A 19,325-nucleotide genomic window follows, 5' to 3' on the forward strand; every position below is an offset into this window, starting at 1 on the left:
TAGTAAGGCCAAGCCAACAATTCAGTTGTGCTTCTTCCTTAAATGCCTTCTTTTCCTGTTTGCCACATTTCCTTTCTCAAAAGGCCGTCTCCTGTGGGCAATAAAGAGCTCAAACAGCAAAGTAAAAGAATAACTGGTATTCCATGAGGAGATGTTTAGAGCACTCATCTTCCTTCACATTCCCAAATGTTTTTCCAGCTCACAGCTATTTCAGAGATGTATTGGGGCACAAAGAGTGCTTTGCTTCTATATTTATGGTAAGATCTTATTTCTTTGCATGTAAAGATTACAAGTGTTTTCCATTTTCAAAGAGGTGGCAGCACAAGTTGCTTCTCTCAGAAGAAATTTTCCATTAGTCTGGAAACAGCTCATGTTGGCAATGCTAGCTGAGGAAACAGCAGTCAGAGAACAGAGCAGCTGTTCTCTGAAAGAGAATGAAGTGAGAAAGCTAACCAACCTTTGGCTCCAAGCTTGGGTTTGTCCATCAACTACAGTTTCATTGTGATGGCCTCCCAAAAGCAAGTACTCAAAGGTCTGCTACATAGACTGGAATGCTAAGTAGCTGCAACTTGCTCTAGGTTGCAAATGCTGTGAGTCACTCCTGTTGAAACCCTAATGCGATGCTAAGGGCAGAGTATTGAGGCACTTCTACCATGGGGATTATCAGGCACAGAAAACCTAATTTAATTCTCCAAGGGAAAAGCCATCACGAGGAATATGAAGCAGCCAGTGGAAAAAAATGTGAACATGGATAATGCTCATCCTGGTGGGGATCATGCAGAGCACAGCAGAGTAGAGTGGAGGTAGAGTTACTATTTTGTAATGACAAAAGGAATGCTGTGAAGTCTTTTGGGTATCAAGAGAGCTTTAAATTCAGTAATGGAAACAAGACATTGTCACTGAAGTGGCCTTTCCCCTACCTGACCTGTCTCATTAACCCACACCTACTGATGGGCCTAAGCAGGATTCTCCATTGTTTTCAAGAGAGTTTCTTTCGTGTTTCACTGAGTTCTCAGAGAAGGCAAAACCTGCTTCTTCACAACCCCAGGCAGGAGGGTGATGCACAGGGAGTGAAAAGCCACAGTAAGCACAGCATTCCATTAGGGAAGATGTCTCAAAAGTGGATTCTCCCACAAGATTCAGCCCAGCCTTTCCACTAAAGAAGTGTGGGACTCAGCACAATCATAACTCCTCGACTTCAAAGATACCCGAGAAATGAATTTGTCCCCGGTTCTTTGGCAATGGCTCTCTGGCCAAAAATGAAAGCTAAAAGACTCAGGAAACACCAGGGTAATCTTGTTTCCTTTTCCCCTGGTGCAGCAAGTGCAGAGCTGACTGCAGAACACAGGATGCTGCGTGTCTGCGCTGTCACTTGTCCACGTGCTGCTGCTGGAAATCAAAGATTTAGCTTCTCAAAGCAGCTTCTTGGCAGGTACTGCTAATGGCACCGCAGGGTAAATCAAGGTACTGAAGCACATTAATGCAGTTTGTCTTGTATGTGGGCAAGGGGCAAATACATTCCTCTACATCCTTGATCCTTAGCTGGCATTTCCCACAAAGATTCTCTGTCTTGAGGCAAGAAGCTTGACCTTGAATCTGCCCAGACAGAGCTTGTAATTACAGGTTTTGAATGATGAATACTTTGTTTCTAAGTGTTTTTTACCTCCTCAGCCCCTTCACAGTAGAGACCACCATGCCCTAGGACTGCTCAGTGGAGTCCAGAAAGAGTCAGCAAATTCCACAAGAGAAATTCCCTATAATGAGAACTTTTTCTAATCAATCCTTGCATTTCAAGATGTTCTTTTACATAAACAAACACTGAACTCTATCTATCTACCAACATACTATTTTGCTTCAGAATGAGATTTTAGAGATGCCTAAACTAATAATGCATGGCTGCTGTTTTGGGCCATGCACTGAGATCCACTCAAAGCTGAGCATAAAGATGGACAGTTTGTTCCCTAAGTGGGATTTTTGGTTGAACTTGAAGGATTTTTGTTTCAAAATAAGCACTTGTGAAGAAATGACCTCTGAGAACTGAGCTGCAGTAAGAGGTGATATTGCCCATCTACACAAAGCTTTTCAAGGGCCTCCAGGTAGAGGGTAGATGCGGGTTATTATTCCTAGCATAACTCTGCAGCATCTGTCAAACTAACAGACGATACTCAGTCTTCCTTACAAAGCTGATGCTAGAGGGATAAAAACTGTATCCTCAGAAAGATAGATACCCACAAGAAATGTGAGTTTAGAAAACTACTCCCAGGAGCCTATGAATGAGCCCAAGCCTGCCCTATGCATGCCACTAAAAATGACTTCTCACTTTCCAGTCAGTCTGGAGCACTACAAGAACGGTGTTCTTTTGGCTGGGTCCCTCAGCGCAGATGAGATGCTAAGTTATTTGGCTGGCCTCTACTTAAACCCAAGCTTGCAATATCCCAACAGATGCTATACAGAAATTATATTGTGCAGCCAGAGCCTTATTTAATGAATTTGATCTCTATAAATAATTAAAGCTACTTCCCCATCTCCCCACTCCCATGAGCAAACTTTGTGCTGTAACTCAGGGAGCCAAAGCTCTTTGGAATCTCATGTTGGTCGATAGTGCCCAGAGCTGCTCACAAGCATTGACAGAAACCTGAAGTAACTCTATCAAGGCTACACATCAGATTTGGGGTACTTAAACTGGATCTAAACTGGTGAACAGAGAGGATCAGGCTCTATAAATTGAGGATCAAGTTCCATATCATTAAGTCCTAGCCACACCAAGGCATTAATATTAATTTCCCTATGCTGCAGGCTGGACAGATCACAGTCAGTAACTAAGAAGTGTGTGCTAATACTCACATGGCTCTCACAGCCACGGTATGCAAGCGCCTATGGACACCTCTTTGACAACCTTAGTTTCATCCAGTACAAAACCACGTGTTTTAAAACACATGTAAACATTTTTAAACCCCCTCAGTGCCATGGGTTAGTGGTAGCCTTGGCAGTGCTGGGGTAAAGGTTGGGCTTGATGATCATGAAGGTCTTTTCCAGCCTTGTTGATTCCATGCAAAGGGAATTGCTGGTACCCTCAGGAAAAAGGGTTATCATGTCAGAGCTTTGGAAGAGGGAGGACTCTTTTGGGTTGGAATTCCAGCTCAAGCAGTGTCTTTCTGCTCTCGGAGTTTCATGCAGTCTGATGGCTGTGTTGCTTCTACACTTGAGCAGCTGTGCCACCCCATGTTTACCTGTCATAACGCAGCACAGGCTCTCCATGGGCAGTGCAGCCCTTGCCAAGATCTGACAAAACACGGGGAAAATCTCCCCACCCACTACAGATGAGACAGATGAGACCTACAAGCCCCAGCAGGTTCATCCCTGGAGCAAGGCCAGTTTCTGTGCTCCCCTTTTTGACAGTGCTTCCTTCCCACCAGCCAAACAAGTAATACTGGATGTGCTGTTTGTTAACCTTCCTATGCTCTTCTCCTGCAAACTGTGGTTGGTAGAGGTTTACTCTGTTACCGTTCTTACCTATGCCACATCACCTCCTGCTCTGTGCCCATCCTGTAAGTCCATCTCTTTGTCAGGATGAAGTACCAGCTGAGCGAGCCCTGCCCCATTCCCAGTGTGAGAGCTGAACTGCTGATCAAAGCTTTGTTGTTATATACCTGCCAATGGCCAGACAACAGGCCAAATTATAGATGGTGAATACTGCTTCTTCAGCAACTTACTTTCTCATGGGTTAGTTAACTTTTTCCTAGTGTTCTTCATGATGTCTCACCTTCATGATTTCTTCCTTGGTTTATGTTGTTCTTGAGAGTATGTTTAGATCCATTCCAGAATTTCAAGCATCATCTATTTGAATGCTTCCAGAGGTGCTAAGGCACATGCAGAAGTTAATCATTGACATGAAATAGTACCAAAAGTAAAAAGAAGTCAAACTGATCAAAAGCAAGAACTGGGCTTCCTGTATCCATAGGTTTTTCTACTTTTTTGTTTTTTTCTACTTGTTTGGTTTTTTCCCCTGGTCTTAAATACCCTTTCTGGGGTTCATTTTCCCCTCATCTCACTTACTGCTATTACTTTGGCCCACCACCAGATATGTTCTTCTACAAATAACCTATGTCTGCTCATCAAAAGACTCTCATAATCTGTCTGGGACCATGATCTGCTATGCCCTACCTTTCCCATTAGATTTGGTAACCTTTCAGGCAGTGAAATGCTCTGCATCTTTCCCAAACTGTATTGTTGGAAAACCCACTATAAATACCATAAACCAGGCTACTGCCTAGGATAAATACAGACAGCTGAGCTAAAAAATGAGTTATCTGGTTACCATTAAAATTAAGGGAATGGAAGGCTATGCAAGTCCTGTTAGTTGTAGATGATCTTTGGTCACGGTAAACACTGAATCATGTTATTTAATGCACATTAAAAAGACGTGTTTTCTAACAGTGCGTTTTGCCTGGTACTGATAAGGTCTCTAACATGATCAGAAAATTCAGCACATACAAAGCATCACGAATACAAAGCCAAACCTTTTATGAAGGCTTCTCTCAGTTAATCTATAAGCTCAATATGGCACCATCGCCTGCCCAAGTGTTGGTAAAACACCTCGTGCGTCTGGAGCGCAATATGCTTCTTCGGTTGTAGAAGCCCCTGCGCAGACAGTGGTGAGATCTCTGAATGAAGGAGAGGTTATTTGGAGGGGAATCTGGGTTTGTAGATTTCCCATTCATAGGTGCACACTTTGTCACTTATGGGCATGCAGGTAGAGAGAGTTGTTAAGCCTTGTGCCCAGTACTGTAGCTTGCGCTGTACATACACCGTAACTTACCACCACTGACCACCACTTATCAAGGCAGATGGAATTCAATACCAACCAGAAGCTTGGTTATTGACAAGTCACATTTTTCCTTTCAAGAGCTAATAAAAGCCCCTCTGAAAACAAGAGAACTTGTGGTCATGAATAGGATCACAGAATGGTTTGGGTTGGAAGGGACCTTCAGAGCTCCTCCAGTTCAATCCCTGCAATGAGCAGGGACATCTTCACTAGATCAGGCTGCCCAGAACCGCATCCGTCCTGGGCTGGCATAGCAGTTTGCTGCACATGGAAACATACTTCCAGCACTGCTGGCAGAGACAGAAGTTTTACAGCTTCCCTCTGTTTGGAGCTCCCTGTCCCAGGTCTTCAGAAAGCTGCCTGTAAGTGTCACAGAACCCACTGAGCCCTCTTGAAAACCTGCCCCAGTGTGCTGAGCCTGTCACACCAGCAGCATGCTAGTAAAGAGCAATGTGTAGTGCAGCAAACATCCTTGTCACAAAGGTTGAACTGAGGCAGCGATAGTGTACGATATAACAGAGAAGGAAACCCTGAATGCAAGGAGACACAGGGTCTACTCAAAGCTCTGCTTACTGGATGCATTTTCTGCTGCATATGAAAGCAGCCAGGGACTGCTGGACAAACTCAATGGCAGCCCCTGGCTCAGCCTCCAGCCTCCCAGGGTGAAAAATGCCACTCCTCATCTCCAAACCAGGTGCTGTCATCTGCTAATGCATAACATCAGCCTGGTTGTTGATTTAGAGAGGGCACTAAGATGAGACCTGAACTATAGCCCTCTGTGATACAGCCAGCCTGCTATATCCAAACAGTTTCAGCATGCAAAGAATTGAGAAGTCAGCCAACCCACACAGAGACATTTTTTGAGGTATTAAATCACAGGGCAGGACCTTTCCTTGGCAAAGCAACAGCACAGCTACTCGTGGAAAAGGATGTTAAGAGCCTAAAATGATTAGCATAAGAGACTGTTCAAGGGCAAATCACATTCGCTAATGACAACTCTGGTGTATTAGTCTGCCTCTGGGTCTGCACCAGCCAAAACCAATCTGTTAAAGGGTAAAATTATAGAGACCAGTAAGGCACAGCAGCCTGTTGGAACAGGATAAAATAGAACAGAAACACCCTTTGAACCATACCTCGCAGAGAGCACTTGCTCCCGACTTCCAGGGTTTCCAGCAGTAATCAAGGACGTGTTTCAGTTCTCTTCTGGGCTGGGCTGGCCTGCATTCTGGTAGCATGGTTTTGGCAATATTCCATTACTGCTATGGCTGGTTGCACTTGTTATTTTGCATGGACATCTATAAAGCAAAAAGGCTGTTGAAAGTGTTTGAGTGGCTTTTTTCCCCCCCGACTCTTATTTTACCAAATGACCAACCCTCACTTTAGGCAGATTCTGAATTCAGATCTCACCTAAATGGCTGTGCAAAGAGTAGTCCATGTTCGACAATTGCTCTCCTTCCCCATGAGCTTTCTCACCATTCTCCCCATCTGCCACATGGGAAGCAGGAAATACACAGTGGAGCAGGACTGATTTTCCTGATTTGCACAAACTCATTCACACTTCATCCAGGTTCGTAATTGCACAGTGAAAAGACAGTCCTTATACTCAATTTCATGACTCACACCACCAAAATAATGGTAAATCCAGTCCCCATTTAAAAATCACTGCTTCTGCATTAAAGAAGACACCTTAAAATGTGCCAAGTTCCAAAAACCAGGTTGCAACCAAGTGCATTCAGCAACTGTCAGCACAAACCTGTTGTTCTGTAACTGATACAGTAGCACTGTAGATGAAATACAACACTAACAGCTACCTGCCAAACCCACCACCTACCTGTGACAAACAGCAAGTTCTCATGGGTTCAATGTTTCAAACATTTCTTCAGGTACTGTAAAAAGTCAGAAGAAAATTGACAATATCATTAAGGAATATTTCTTCATTGTTCTTAAATCAGCATTTTCAGTTATTCAACAAGACATTTGTTTCTTGGATAACCTTACTTGTCTTCATTCATCTAATACTGATTCCATTACTAACACTAATTTAAAAAGTGGTAAAGATTTAAATGTATTGTTTAGGTGTAAATACTAAAGGTATTTAGTTTAAGGGAAGAGTCTTACTCCCACCAGCAGTCTGAATTGTGTCTGTGAGCTATCATCAGGAAACTTCGTCTTCAGAGAAGAACATGGAAATGTCTCATTCAGACCAGACAGTGTTGTCCGAGATAGAAGAGAAAGTTTGAGTGTTCTCATAACCTGAAAACTGTGGGAGAGCAAAGAGTGTTTCAGATAGCTGGAATGATGGAATGGCTGGGACAAGGGAATACCAGCCCTATGTCAGGGATTTTTGATGCCTTTATAGTCATAAATGCCCAAAACAGTGATAATAAATTTGGCTGAGCCTTGATTAAGCCCCTTTAATATCATCTAACTAACTTGCCACTTTGTCCTGAAGATGCTAAGAAATTTGTCAGCTTTTGTCATAGGTTTCATCATTTTGCTTTTGCCACTGCTCCAGTATTACTGTCCATCCATTAAAAGGCCAAAGGAATCTGCTGGTTTTAGTCTGCAGCAGTGGAGACTGCGCTCAGACCTTGTCACAGTCACTGCTTAAAATCCATGTTAAAAAGCTCCTGGTATGCAGAAATTCCCACTTGCAACACCTGGTCACTGAATTTTGTTATCATTTTTCTAATGCAAGAGGCCTTTCACTGTCAAATTGCTGTTTCTTACAGTGTTCCTGAAGAACCACTTAACTTCCTACAGAAGAAGTTAAGCTCCTTTTGCAGAATAGAGTTTCTATTAAATCCTTCTATCATTCTTCTCATAACATTCCACTCAGATTTTAGCATCTTTCTTGATACCTTGCCAGCAAAATTGGACAACGCATTCCCCACAACAGTTGTACTCATTCCCAAATACAGAGGAACTTCCATTCTCGTTAGAACATTAACCGTTTTAGCTACAGGTTTGCTATCATCAGTTAATACTGATACGATTATCCAGAATGACTCCCAAGATCTCCTCAGCACCATGAGGTTTCAGGGCAGTTCCTTAATTTGAGGAATTTCATCCTTCCTAAAGAGAGGACTGCTTTTGATACGGATGTTGGTTAGGAGCATACAGTCTGGATACAGTTACTTCTTAGCTCTCACCTCTCTGTTCTTGACTTGGCTTGATGTCAGTTTGGTTCCTAATGAAGGCATCAATGAAAATAATGTAGGTACTCTATTGCCTTTCCCAGAAGGAACATCAGATGAGTGACAGGATTTGTTCCCCATCTATTGGTACTCACTATCTCACTTTAATGCATTATTAGGTCTTGTACAAGCCTACACAACCCTTGGCCTGGAATTGATGATGTTAGAGTGACAAGCCAGAAATTACCTGGGTTATTCTATCTACATCTTTAAATAGCAATGCAAGTTTCTGTAAGGAGTTTTGAAATGCAGTAAGTGCTACAGGTTAAAGCAGCAACTTCTGCAGCAGAACACACTTGTGCTGATTGTACTAAACAATGGTTAAGAAAATAATTACTCCTCTCCATTGAAGAGAAAATGATACCTTGCAAAGGAGAGAAACCACAGCCAGGGCTTTGAGGCTTTGTGGAAGCAGCTAGTACTGCCTTCAAGGGTCACAGCAGTTCAGATGGCTTCTTAGGACTCACTAGGAACTGTCACACTCCAGTATGATGTGTACGCATATAAACTGTTTCTTGACTGTGTAGCATTGCTTGATTTTCATTTAATGCAGGACTATGAACACTAATTCTGATCCCTCATGGTGCTGAGGGGTGAGAAAATCCACAATAAACTAATTGTGGTGATCAGCTTGTCTTCAGAATTTTATCAATTTCTTCTCCTATATCACAAATCTCTCCTGCAAAGAGTTTTTATACAGCAAAGAAGAGAAGTTGTAAGTTGCTAGCATTTTTGTACTCATTTGTAAAGGAACAAAGAATTTCAATGATTACCTCATTGCCCAGCCGATATGTTAGCCTTCAAGCGAGAACTGATCGAGATACCTACCAGGAAGACAGTACCCATTGACTTTGATTTAGGTTTTAGATACAGTTACTTTCAATCACTTCCTGTTTTTAAATGAGTGCCACAGATCAAAACACTGAGGCCACATACAGTCGTATTTAACAATCACAGTCTTCCTCCTGCAAAATGGCACATCAAAATCTCAACTGCTGTGAACACTGTAGGGTTGGTTTAGCTCTAAGCAGTACCGGTTTTGAATTATAACAATTGTGAATTACTGCTGTCATTTACAGCATGGCTCTCACACAGGTCAGCCTTAAGCAAAGAAAATGAGAATCACTTTCTTCACAGTACAAACCACACGTGGAGCAGTCTGTGATTTCTGAACTGCAGAGGGTCACTTCCAGGGTCTATTTGCCCCATGGAGGCATTATTGTCAGAGGAAAAATGAGACACTGCTAATCATAGAATCACAGAATCCCGGACTGGTTTGTGTTGGAAGGGACCTTAAAGCTGATCCAGTTCCAGCCCCTGCCACAGGCAGGGACACCTCACACTAAACCATGTTACCAAAGACTCCATCCAACCTGGCCTTGAACACTGCCAGGGATGGGGCAGACACAGCTTCTCTGGGCACCCTGTGCCAGCACCTCAACACCCTCACAGGGAAGAGCTTCTGCCTTAGATCTAACCTGAACTTCCCCTGTTTCAGTTTGAGCCCATCACCCCTTGTCCTATCACTACAGTCCCTGATGAAGAGTCCCTCTCCAGCATCCTTGTAGCCCCCTTCAGACACTGGAAGCTGCTCTGAGGTCTCCACGCAGCTTCTCTTCTCCAGGCTGAACAGCCCCGATGTTCTCAGCCTGTCTCCATACAGGAGCTGCTCCAGCCCCTGCTCATCCTCATGGCCTCCTCTGGACTTGCTCCAACAGCTCCATGTTCTTCGTACATTTGGGACACCAGGAATGCACACATGAAGTACTAATGAAGAACCCTTATGATATGAGTCCTTGTATGGGCTGATATAAATCCAAAGGAAAATAGAGATCTTCAGCTATTCCTACATAACACTTTGTAATTGATATGAGCTTGGAAACCAGAGTTTGCAAGGAAAAACCCAAAAGCCTGATTAGGCAAATCTAACTGTTTTGCAATTAAGCAGATTGGAGGCAGATGCCACCAAAGACCCCTTGTAAACTTCTAAAGTGCTGAGATTAACCCAGGCAGACTACTACTGCAGCCTACAGATAAAGGAGAATGCCTGACATCTCCAGCTGCTTGAGTTTATTTATTCCACATCCACATGGCAAGAGAAGGCACCTTGTTCATGAACTGTAATCCTTTCCCTCACTTGGGAGGATCCAGTTATCTAGAATGACTAAATGACAAAGTAATTGAACAATTAAAGATGTGCAAACTAAAGAATTAAGATCATTCTTATCCCACTTAGAGGTCTGAAACTGAGGGTATCTAGATAACAGAGGTAACTAAATTAGATACCTTCTCACTAGTTAGGAGTGTTCCTCTAAATCAGACAGGTTTGTTGGCTCATTACTCCAAAGATTAAGTAAGTAAATTAAAGGCAAAACTAGATAAAAAATACAACCAAGAGGTTAATCTAGAATAATCAATTGTAGGCTCTAGTAAATGTATGATTCATTCAGAGGATGCACGTAACAGTATATGGAGGGGAGGAGAACCAGGACAGAAAGTTGATCTGAAAATACTGATTTAGCACAGGAGGATCCATGGCAGTGCCTTTTATACCAAATGTTTCTGACAAGCTGTACTACACACAGCTTTTCCCTACAAGAAGTAGAAAATCACAAGTGGATCATTCCTTCCAATGAAAGGTTAATCAGAGGATTTAGAGTCATTTTCTAGAAGAGAAAAAAAGAAGAATCAAGAGCCAAGATGTTTTGCTGATTCACTTTCCTCTTGGAAAGCTCTGTGTCACCAGAGTAAACCCCTGGTTGCTTCAGTCATATTCAGAGTCTGTCCTACACATCTATATTGCTCATGTTGTTTTCAAAACTGGCATTTACATTTCACTCAGTCCTACACAGCAAGCACCTTGTACCCAACTTAAGGGATCAGTATGAAAGGAGTTCTTCCAGAATGTCCTACAAGTGCTTAAAGCTGCTCTGAGGCTTTCATAGTTGCTTAGGTGAGGGATTCAAACTGGGGGTCAGTTTTGCCTGCAGCCTGTCAGAGCAGACTGTGCACCCTGGGAGCTGTCACCATGGACCCACAGAGGTAGACAGATTTGCTCAGGGTTTATAGGATTAATATAAGATAGGAAAAAGACCAGGGATTAGGATAATGGTGAGCAGAAGCGGGAGGAGGAGGTGCATGAGGCTGAGGCTCACCCAAGGGTTTTTGGAAAGCAGATGTTACCAGGCTGAAGAAAGTACAAGCCAGCAGCTCAGGTGTTGCTGTTAGCTTTGCTGTAGCTCTCATAATGGCAAGGACATTTAAGGCAAAAGGCTGCAGTCAAAGGAATGAGAACTTGGAAGAAGAGTTGCTTCTAATCCCACTTGCAGCACTGTGTGCAGTGCTGGTGTCCCCAGCATAAGAAAGACATGGAGCTACTGGAGCAAGTCCTGAGGAGGCCATGAGGATGATGAGGGGCTGGAGCACCAGTGTTATTGTGATATATGGTACACATCTTCATACAACTGGAGAAAGGGTATTTACCTAAAGAACATCCTTGAATCTCAGAAGAAAAACATATACATATAAACTAATTAATTATTAACCTTTACTGGTGTTTGAAGAGTAACCTATGTGAAAAAGTGTTGACACAGATGCTGACATGTGGTGCTCCTTCAGGGAAGGGACAGATTACTGTGTGTGGTGCTCATTCCTTGGTTCTTCTCCCATTGCTGACAGTCCACTGGAAACTGAGGATGTGGAACTTGTCATACAAGCACTGACCAGCTATAAGATAATGTCAGCCTGTCATCACAAGCCTGAGCTGCACTGGCCAAAAGAAGAGAACAGACCCACTAAATTAAAGGATGCTAATGGTGAACTGGAACTGCTGGAGTGTTCCTGATTTTTCCTTCAAACTCCAAAATTCATTGTGTCCAATCCAGTGACGATGACAAACAAGAAATGTGGGTTACATTTCTAATCCAAACCCCAAGAGCCAGCTTCTTCAAGTCTCCTCACTGCACTGGCTCACTGATTACTTTTTGCACTATCCACAGAGGATAATAAAATAGGAGCCTTTGATGCGCCAGCAGCATTTGAAAGGCCCCTTCAGCCTCCAGGAGGAAGAAAAGAGTTTCCCCACATCATGTTAAACTGCCTCTATAGGTAAATTTATGTTTGACAGCCTAGTTTATGTAACAGTTTTCCACCACTTCCCTTTCTTCCTGCTCCTCCCTTCCCTTCTCATGCTCTTTACTCCTCCTTTGCACTTTCCAGTAGCCACAGGTCCACCCTCTGCCCTCCTCCTTTACCACATTTAAGCACCCCTCAATGATTTGACCCATTAGCTCAGCAACAGCCACCATGTTACTTGGTTAGCTCCCTGACACCTTAAGTGAGTGGATTCAGTGAGCACGTAGCCAAATAAGCTGTGGGGATACACATCCAGGACTGAGAGAGGGAGGCAGGATGCTTTTCCTCAGCTCCACACACCCATTATAAACTTCTCATGCAGTATCACCCTAAGTGAATACCAAGTAAAGAGTTTACTCTCACCCAGAGGATCTACTTCAGATTTGGGTGAAAAGAAGGAAGATAGCTACATTTTCTCACCAGAAAGGTAATATTATGAAACAAGCCTGAAATCCTCACAATCAAAACAAACCTTACAAGAAAAATAAAGGAAACCACATTATACCAGAGTTGTTTCTTTTTGCTCCTAGTTAATTATCACCCCTCTAAGGTAAGGTAAGGGGTTAAGTAAATATATGCTGCTAGGAGAAGCAGAAGTGAAATGTTTGAATCTGTTGCAAAATACAAGTAGGTGACCTACTCTCACAGGCATCTGGATGACTGTTCAGCTTCAGCTGCTTGCGCTGCATCACTTCGAGCTCCACACAGCAGGCGTCAGCCAGTCAGAGCCCCTGTGTTATTCAGATGACCTGCAGACAAACAGGGGACAGCTGAAATCAGCCTGAGCGACAAGTGAAGAGCTTTTCTCAGCCCCTGTTTCCAGATAACAAACTCCTCACCAAAAGAACTAGGTCTTCTTCACTGAACAAAATTCATTTGCAACATGTGTTATCTGCCATAAGTAATCTTATCAGCTCTGCTAACAATAGTTTTTGCATAATCTTATCACTGTTTATTTTTTCCCATTAATAGCTGGAAGAGCTTACGCCAAACAAATTGTACGTGGGATATTTTTTGCCCACCCACAGCACGGGATACTGAGTATCTGGAGCACAGGAAGGATTGCCAGGGTCTGAGGTCATCGTGTTTTCACAGCAGCTTCAAGTTTCAGATAAATAGCTAAGCACACATGCTCATAATACACGTCAGCATAAGATCTCTCATGGTCCCTGGACCACTGTAGTAAGGTTAGGCTGAGCCTGCAAGATAGCTGAGTTCATCATGCAACTCATGGCTGCCAGAAGAGTTGCTTTTCCTCCATCAGCTTTCTCCTCCCACTGCTGCTCTCCCAGCCAGAATCCCATTCCTTCTTACTCCCTAATCATGGAATCAACCAGGTTGGAAAAGCCCTTTAAGCTCACCCAGTCCAACTGCTCCCCAGCACTGCCAAGGCCACCACTAACCCATGGCACTGAGGCCTCATCTCCACGGTGTGTGAGCACCTGGAGGGACGGTGACTCCAGCCCTGCCCTGGGCAGCCTGTTCCAATGCCTGAGCACCCTCTGGGGAAGGAATTGTTCCTCAGCTCCATCTAAACCTGCCCTGGTGCAGCTTGAGGCCGTTTCCTCTTGTCCCATCCCTTGTTCCTTGGGAGCAGAGCCCAGCCCCTCCTGGCTCCATCCTCCTGTCAGGCAGTTGTAGGGAGCGATCAGGTCCCCCCTGAGCCTTCTCTTCTCCAGACTGAACCCCCAGGTCCCTCAGCCGTTCCCCATCACACTTGTGCTCCAGGCCCTGCACCAGCTCCATTGCCCTTCTCTGGCCCCGCTCCAGCACCTCAATGTCTTTGTTCTCATCAAGCCTGTTCAGCTCACTGGCACAGTGGGCACTCATGGACTGGGGGGCTTAGGTTTCATTTTGGGTTTTCTTTTTAATTGCTCTCCTGGCAGATGGGTGAGTTCCATCAGTTCACAAAATAGGGGAAGGAGAATGGCTGGAAAATGTGGCTGGAAGTGTGGGAGGAGAAAGCAGGAACTCCTCTTTGCTCTGCTGAGAGCTATCAGATAAGGTTCATCTCTTCTTGCAAAACACCTGAGCTCCAGAGCTCAGGGTAGAGCTTGCTACAGGCGCAGGCTGGTTAGGCAGCTTCCCAGAGGAGCACTGCCCATGCCTCAGGAGATGGGAATCAGCTGATGTAGCCCACACAGCTTCCATCCTTCAGCCTGCAAACAAGAGGCCAGTCATTAGGGAAACTTGCAGAACGGTTTCACCACCTCCAGCCTTGTCCCTGGCTCTTCTGCACCACCACGCTCCCAGCCCCACCTGCAGAAAGGCTTTCTCCTAAGGAATTCCTGCTTCAGCTCTGTCCTCTAGTTTAAATCATCTGTACATTCAAGGCTTCCACCAGCAGCACTTGTACTCAGAGAAACCACTCCTGGCACTAAATGGTCACAGAAATATGTCTGCAAGGCCCTAATTTTGCTCTGCAATCCTACTGAGGCTTATGAGACCCACACGCCACCACTGTTCTCCTTGTGTCCTCCAAGAGCATCAGAAGAACATGTCACACAGCATACCTTACTATGGACAGCACACTACCCACGTTATGTGCCCCAGGATTTGGCCCTGGCCATGGGGTATTCACCTACTGGAACACAACCAAACTACACAACAACTAAAGGTGGTTCTCAGAGCCCTGCTAAGAATTCCCCATGCAGTTGGCTGGGTAGGATTTAACTCTGCACTATTCTTGGAAGCGTGTAGTGCAGCAGTTGGAAACTGCCAGGTTGCAAGCAATGCATTCCACAACACGCTCAAGGCCCTGAGCCTGAGCACTTCAAGCTCTCTGTGGTTGCCTTTATTTCAGTTTATGTTTTGTAAAGCAAACACACACAATCCCATCGCATCTCTCAGCACCTGAACACGTTGTGTTTGGAATCTCACGTTTAGTGCCACCACAGTTATTACACTTAAACTAGTCACTGAAGGGGGGGTTTAAATGAGAGACAACAGGTTGTTAAAGCTGCTGTGTGGAGCCTCTCACTTTCAGGGTTTCACAAACCATTCCCAAAATACATGAGACCAAGAACTGACAAGTGTCTGGGAACATGGAAATGGCTATGAAAACCACGCTTAACTGATTAAAATATTTAGTATATATATATATATATACACACACGATATATATATAATCAATAGACTTCGACAAAGTTCATTGTGTAATTTTAGAAGATGGGGCAGGAGGATCTGTATTTAGCACAATTTAGCATTTAAAGCTCCACTATATACATAGGACACACACTTACCACGGAACAGAAGGTTTTCTACAATATTGAAAGATATCTGACCATTAGATTTATTATAAAATACTATTAAAATAATGTTTTAAGAACAATTGAAGGCAACAACCAATGTCTCTTCCTTTAGTTTGATTTTGAAGACTTAATATATTCATGGTTATGAATAGCAACAGGAAGGGAGTTGTACCAACAGAAACATAATAGTCCAAGTTTTTTTTTTCCTCCCAGGGTGTGCCTCTACTCAAACTAGTAAAGAATATAGAATTTAGCTTCATAAAACTGTATAAAACAGATACCGGGATGTTTTGTTTCAGTGACAGGACACAGTAAATTCATTATGTTAAAGGACCTGCCTAGGAGCAAGTTAATTCTCCAGACCTGGCCTTCAGACAGAATGTGAATCCCAGCTGAGAGGTGGCAGGGATTTTGTTAGGAACTTCCTCTAAGAGCCTAAAAATACACCTTTTTTTTATAATTTCCAATATTGTATAATTGATGGAGGAACATGTGGCTTCTCCTTTCCCTACGACTTATCATCTTTAGGCATACTGGTTTCATACAATCTGGACTCTGACTAAACTATAACAGAAAGCATCTCAAATTGTATTCAGCTGATAGCAGTCAGGCAATCCCACATGCCATTAGACTCTCATCATTAGATTAAAGATTTGGTGACCAACAGAAACTGAGAGGCTATACAGCTGTAGGTGTATGAGCCATGGAAGGAAAACAAGCTGCAGAAGTCTCCCAAAGACATGCTACACACAACTAGTCTGGTAGCTACATGTATCCCTAGATGCAATATTTAAACATGAACAGGTACCCACAAAGACACCCAATACCTTTACTAATTACTAGTAACTTTATCTATATTTGCATTATATATTATTAGGTATTATATATATGTATAAATATTGTATACATTTTATATTTATGTATAAAAAATAATATTCTGGGGATAGTTGCTTTAACTTTGTCTCTCTAGGTTATCCTCACTTTAAATCCTCTTTCTCCCATTATCAACATACATTTTTTGTGAAACACCTTCCAGTTTAGCTTAGAATTTACGACTTGATGGATACATGAAAATGGCAGTTATAATATGAAAAAAATGAGGTCAAAGTAAAACAAATTCCATGTGGTAGGAGCTGCTTCTGACTGGTAGTCTTCCCCTGGACTTCAAGTCTTCTATTTACTGAGGGCTAAGTTTTCTGTCACTGGGAAGTGTAACTGTCTTAAGCTTTTTAGGGAAAGAAACCAAAAAATGCCCCATGATGAATCCCAGAAGAGTTCTTTGCCCAGACAAAAGCTGTTTGCTGCTTACTGAGCAGCATTAATGCACTGTTGACTGAAACGGCTGGAAGTACTTTGCAGATTAATGATGGAATGGCCTTTGAAACCAACCTTTGAGACAGACAAACCTTGTTTCTTTGGGGAAATAACATACAGCTAAAGAGAAAGTCTCCAAAAAAATTTGGGCGAGCAACTGCCCTAAGGTGTTAGTTGTCTATGTGTGTGAATTTCACCTGGAATAAACAGAAGGAGTTAGATCTTCAAATTTCTATTCTTTTTGGTTTATTTTTCCTCTTGAAAATTCAAAACCTCGGTTCTGGTTGGAGAAGAGACCATTTCTCAGTCAGTTGAGGTATCCCAGGCATAAGACCTCTCAATTGTCAGGATGCTGCAATAGACATTGTTAGTGAGGGGACTTCAACAGAATTCCTCTCCTCATCATTCCTCCACTGTCAAAGATTCAAAGGCTACATGCAGACAGATGCATAGTGGCAGTACATTTACTCACTGTAAGAACATACGATCTGCTTTGATACCAAATCCAAACCACCCTTCCCCTGATTCAAACAGAGCTAGAGAAGGCAGCTCATCACAAAGGGAAATAACCAGACTTAAGATGCTCACAAAAGTGATTCATGAACACGGTAACCACCCTTTCCAGAAAGTATAGGCCATATTTTCAACTGATCACAATCTGGCCAACTCCATCCTCCTCAGAAAAGTGAGTTTGAAAAGTGAAATCTTCGTGCTCCTTACCTTTAATGAGATGTTTCTTCTCAGAAGCAACTGTTTGCTAGTACAACAATCTCTAACTCACCGTACATGTATTACCTTAAGTTAGTGGTTTATTTCAAAAGAAATCCCAGTGAAATGAGTCAGAGTAGAACTGAGGATGGCTCTGTTTGTAGAGGAGGGCCAGGGACAGCCCCTACGGTTCTTGATGCCAATACTAAGACTTTGCTCTGGAAATGGACAAAGGGATTTGCATTTCCAGCTGTGAAAGCACTTCTGTGGTCTTCCTTCTAGGTTCTGGTTCAGGATATAGGCTTCTTCTGAATTCCCACCCACTTTTCTGTAAGAGTTCAGAACACAACTTGTGCTTTAGATTCTCGTTATTACTCCTACATTAGGCACCCGGTGCAAAATGGAAATGAACAAAGGAAGAAGTGAAGCCAAAAAGAATACAACTTGTCTGATTCATCTTGTGATACCACAAACAGTTTCTGCTGCATAACTCAGAGAATCTGTTCTACCAAAAGAGACACAGTTGCCCATTACAGAAACACAGGCTAACACCTTGTTCTCCCAAAAGTATTTTAGGTTTGGGTTTTTTTCTTCAACTCGCAGAATAGGGAGGTAGCTTCCTGGTTATATTTCTGCCAGGCATAAAGTTCTGGAAACCCTTGTTCTAAGAATCCTGCAGACTGAAAACACAGCTGCTCAGATTCACTGATCTAACCCGTAACACTGCAGATACTCCATGCTTAAGGGGCAGACAAAATGACAGCTGGTCCATTTCTTCTCTTGCACGTAAATCCCATTTAAAATAGGATTAAGAGAACTGCAAAACAACCTACTGAGCGAACAGCAAATCCTGCCGAGCAAGGGGATATGTATGATTTAAACAATTTAAAATGGGCTTTAAATACCTTCCTTAATAATGGCCACTTAAAAAGGTAAGCAACATTGCAGAAACTGTTTGGGGGTTTAGGTTCGGGAAAGGTACAATAACTGCTTCTTGGGTCTGTGAGAATATAACATCCACAGTAAGGTTTGTAAAAGCGTTTGAATCATTGGGGAGCATAAAGTTAGGAAAACATTTGAGATCATAAAAATTCAAGGCGATGCAATCCCATTGATTCTATTTTCAACTTGAAATACTGATCTCATTTCACTCATTGAGAATGGAATCCTATATATACCAGAGGACAGATTCTGACCCAAACCAGACTTCCTTATTTCTGATGTAATCCTTTGCTGCTTTAAGTCCTTTTAAGCATTTTGAAGTCCACAGACACCCTTAAATTTTAAGAGTAACTTCACTGAAAACAAAGATGAAATAAATTTGGGGGTTTTGGGGGGGTTGGGGTGTGTGTGTGTCAAAAATGCAATAAGGCAGGCTATACTGACTTATGAAATATTAAACAGAAAGACTGTCTCCCTGCAGCAAGAATCTATTTATTTAATTCAGTGCTGTGGTTGAACTTATTCTCAAACCCATAAACTGAAGACATTGCAATTCCCATGCAATCTGCTTCTTGATAGACCTCAGTACCCTTGCCTTTGAACTTCATATTTGCATTTATGTGGTATTGCTTTTAATTTTGGGTGCTGACCAAATGAGGCATATATTAGTATTTAAACTATAAATATTCACTGGAAAATAAAATGGGGTCTTTGCAAGTTTGAACAAAACCTCAGGGTGGATTACAGTAGGAACAAAATGTTAATGAGTCCTTAATCCCAGTGTGGAGGGGGATAGTCTGCTTGTGTATACAGATGAACAATGACATACTAGAATCCTAGAATGGTTTGGGTTGGAAAGGACCTTAAGGTCATCCAGTTCCAAAGGTGAAAACTGAAATGAAATATTGATTTCTATTGAATGATGCGGGTGGAACTTCACCACCAAACATCAAG

At 42.8% G+C, this 19,325-nt stretch overlaps 1 protein-coding gene across 6 annotated transcripts in view; it reads right to left on the bottom strand.

The window, feature by feature from the left end:
* Positions 1-8,760: 8,760 nt before the first annotated feature.
* Positions 8,761-19,325, bottom strand: part of LOC134157329 (ferric-chelate reductase 1-like) — a 60,724-nt gene continuing 50,159 nt past the window's right edge. For 2 of the 6 annotated variants that reach the window (XR_009962282.1, XR_009962283.1), the window contains 3 exons: positions 12,797-12,905; positions 11,624-11,704; positions 8,761-8,846 (listed from right to left, as the gene is read on the bottom strand). Coding sequence is in view for 4 of the 6 variants with exons in the window: in XM_062606163.1 (XP_062462147.1) it covers positions 8,797-8,846 (50 nt within the window). In the remaining 2 variants the exon portion in view is untranslated. Of the gene's footprint in view, positions 8,847-11,623; positions 11,705-12,728; positions 12,906-19,325 lie in introns of those variants that run through there. The other 4 variants (XM_062606163.1, XM_062606169.1, XM_062606172.1 and 1 more) reach the window with 3 other exon arrangements.

Source organism: Pezoporus occidentalis, unplaced genomic scaffold (genome assembly GCF_034315485.1).
Source record: "Pezoporus occidentalis ecotype Australia unplaced genomic scaffold, CSIRO_AGI_Poc_V1 ctg94, whole genome shotgun sequence".
Lineage (NCBI taxonomy): Eukaryota > Metazoa > Chordata > Aves > Psittaciformes > Psittacidae > Pezoporus > Pezoporus occidentalis.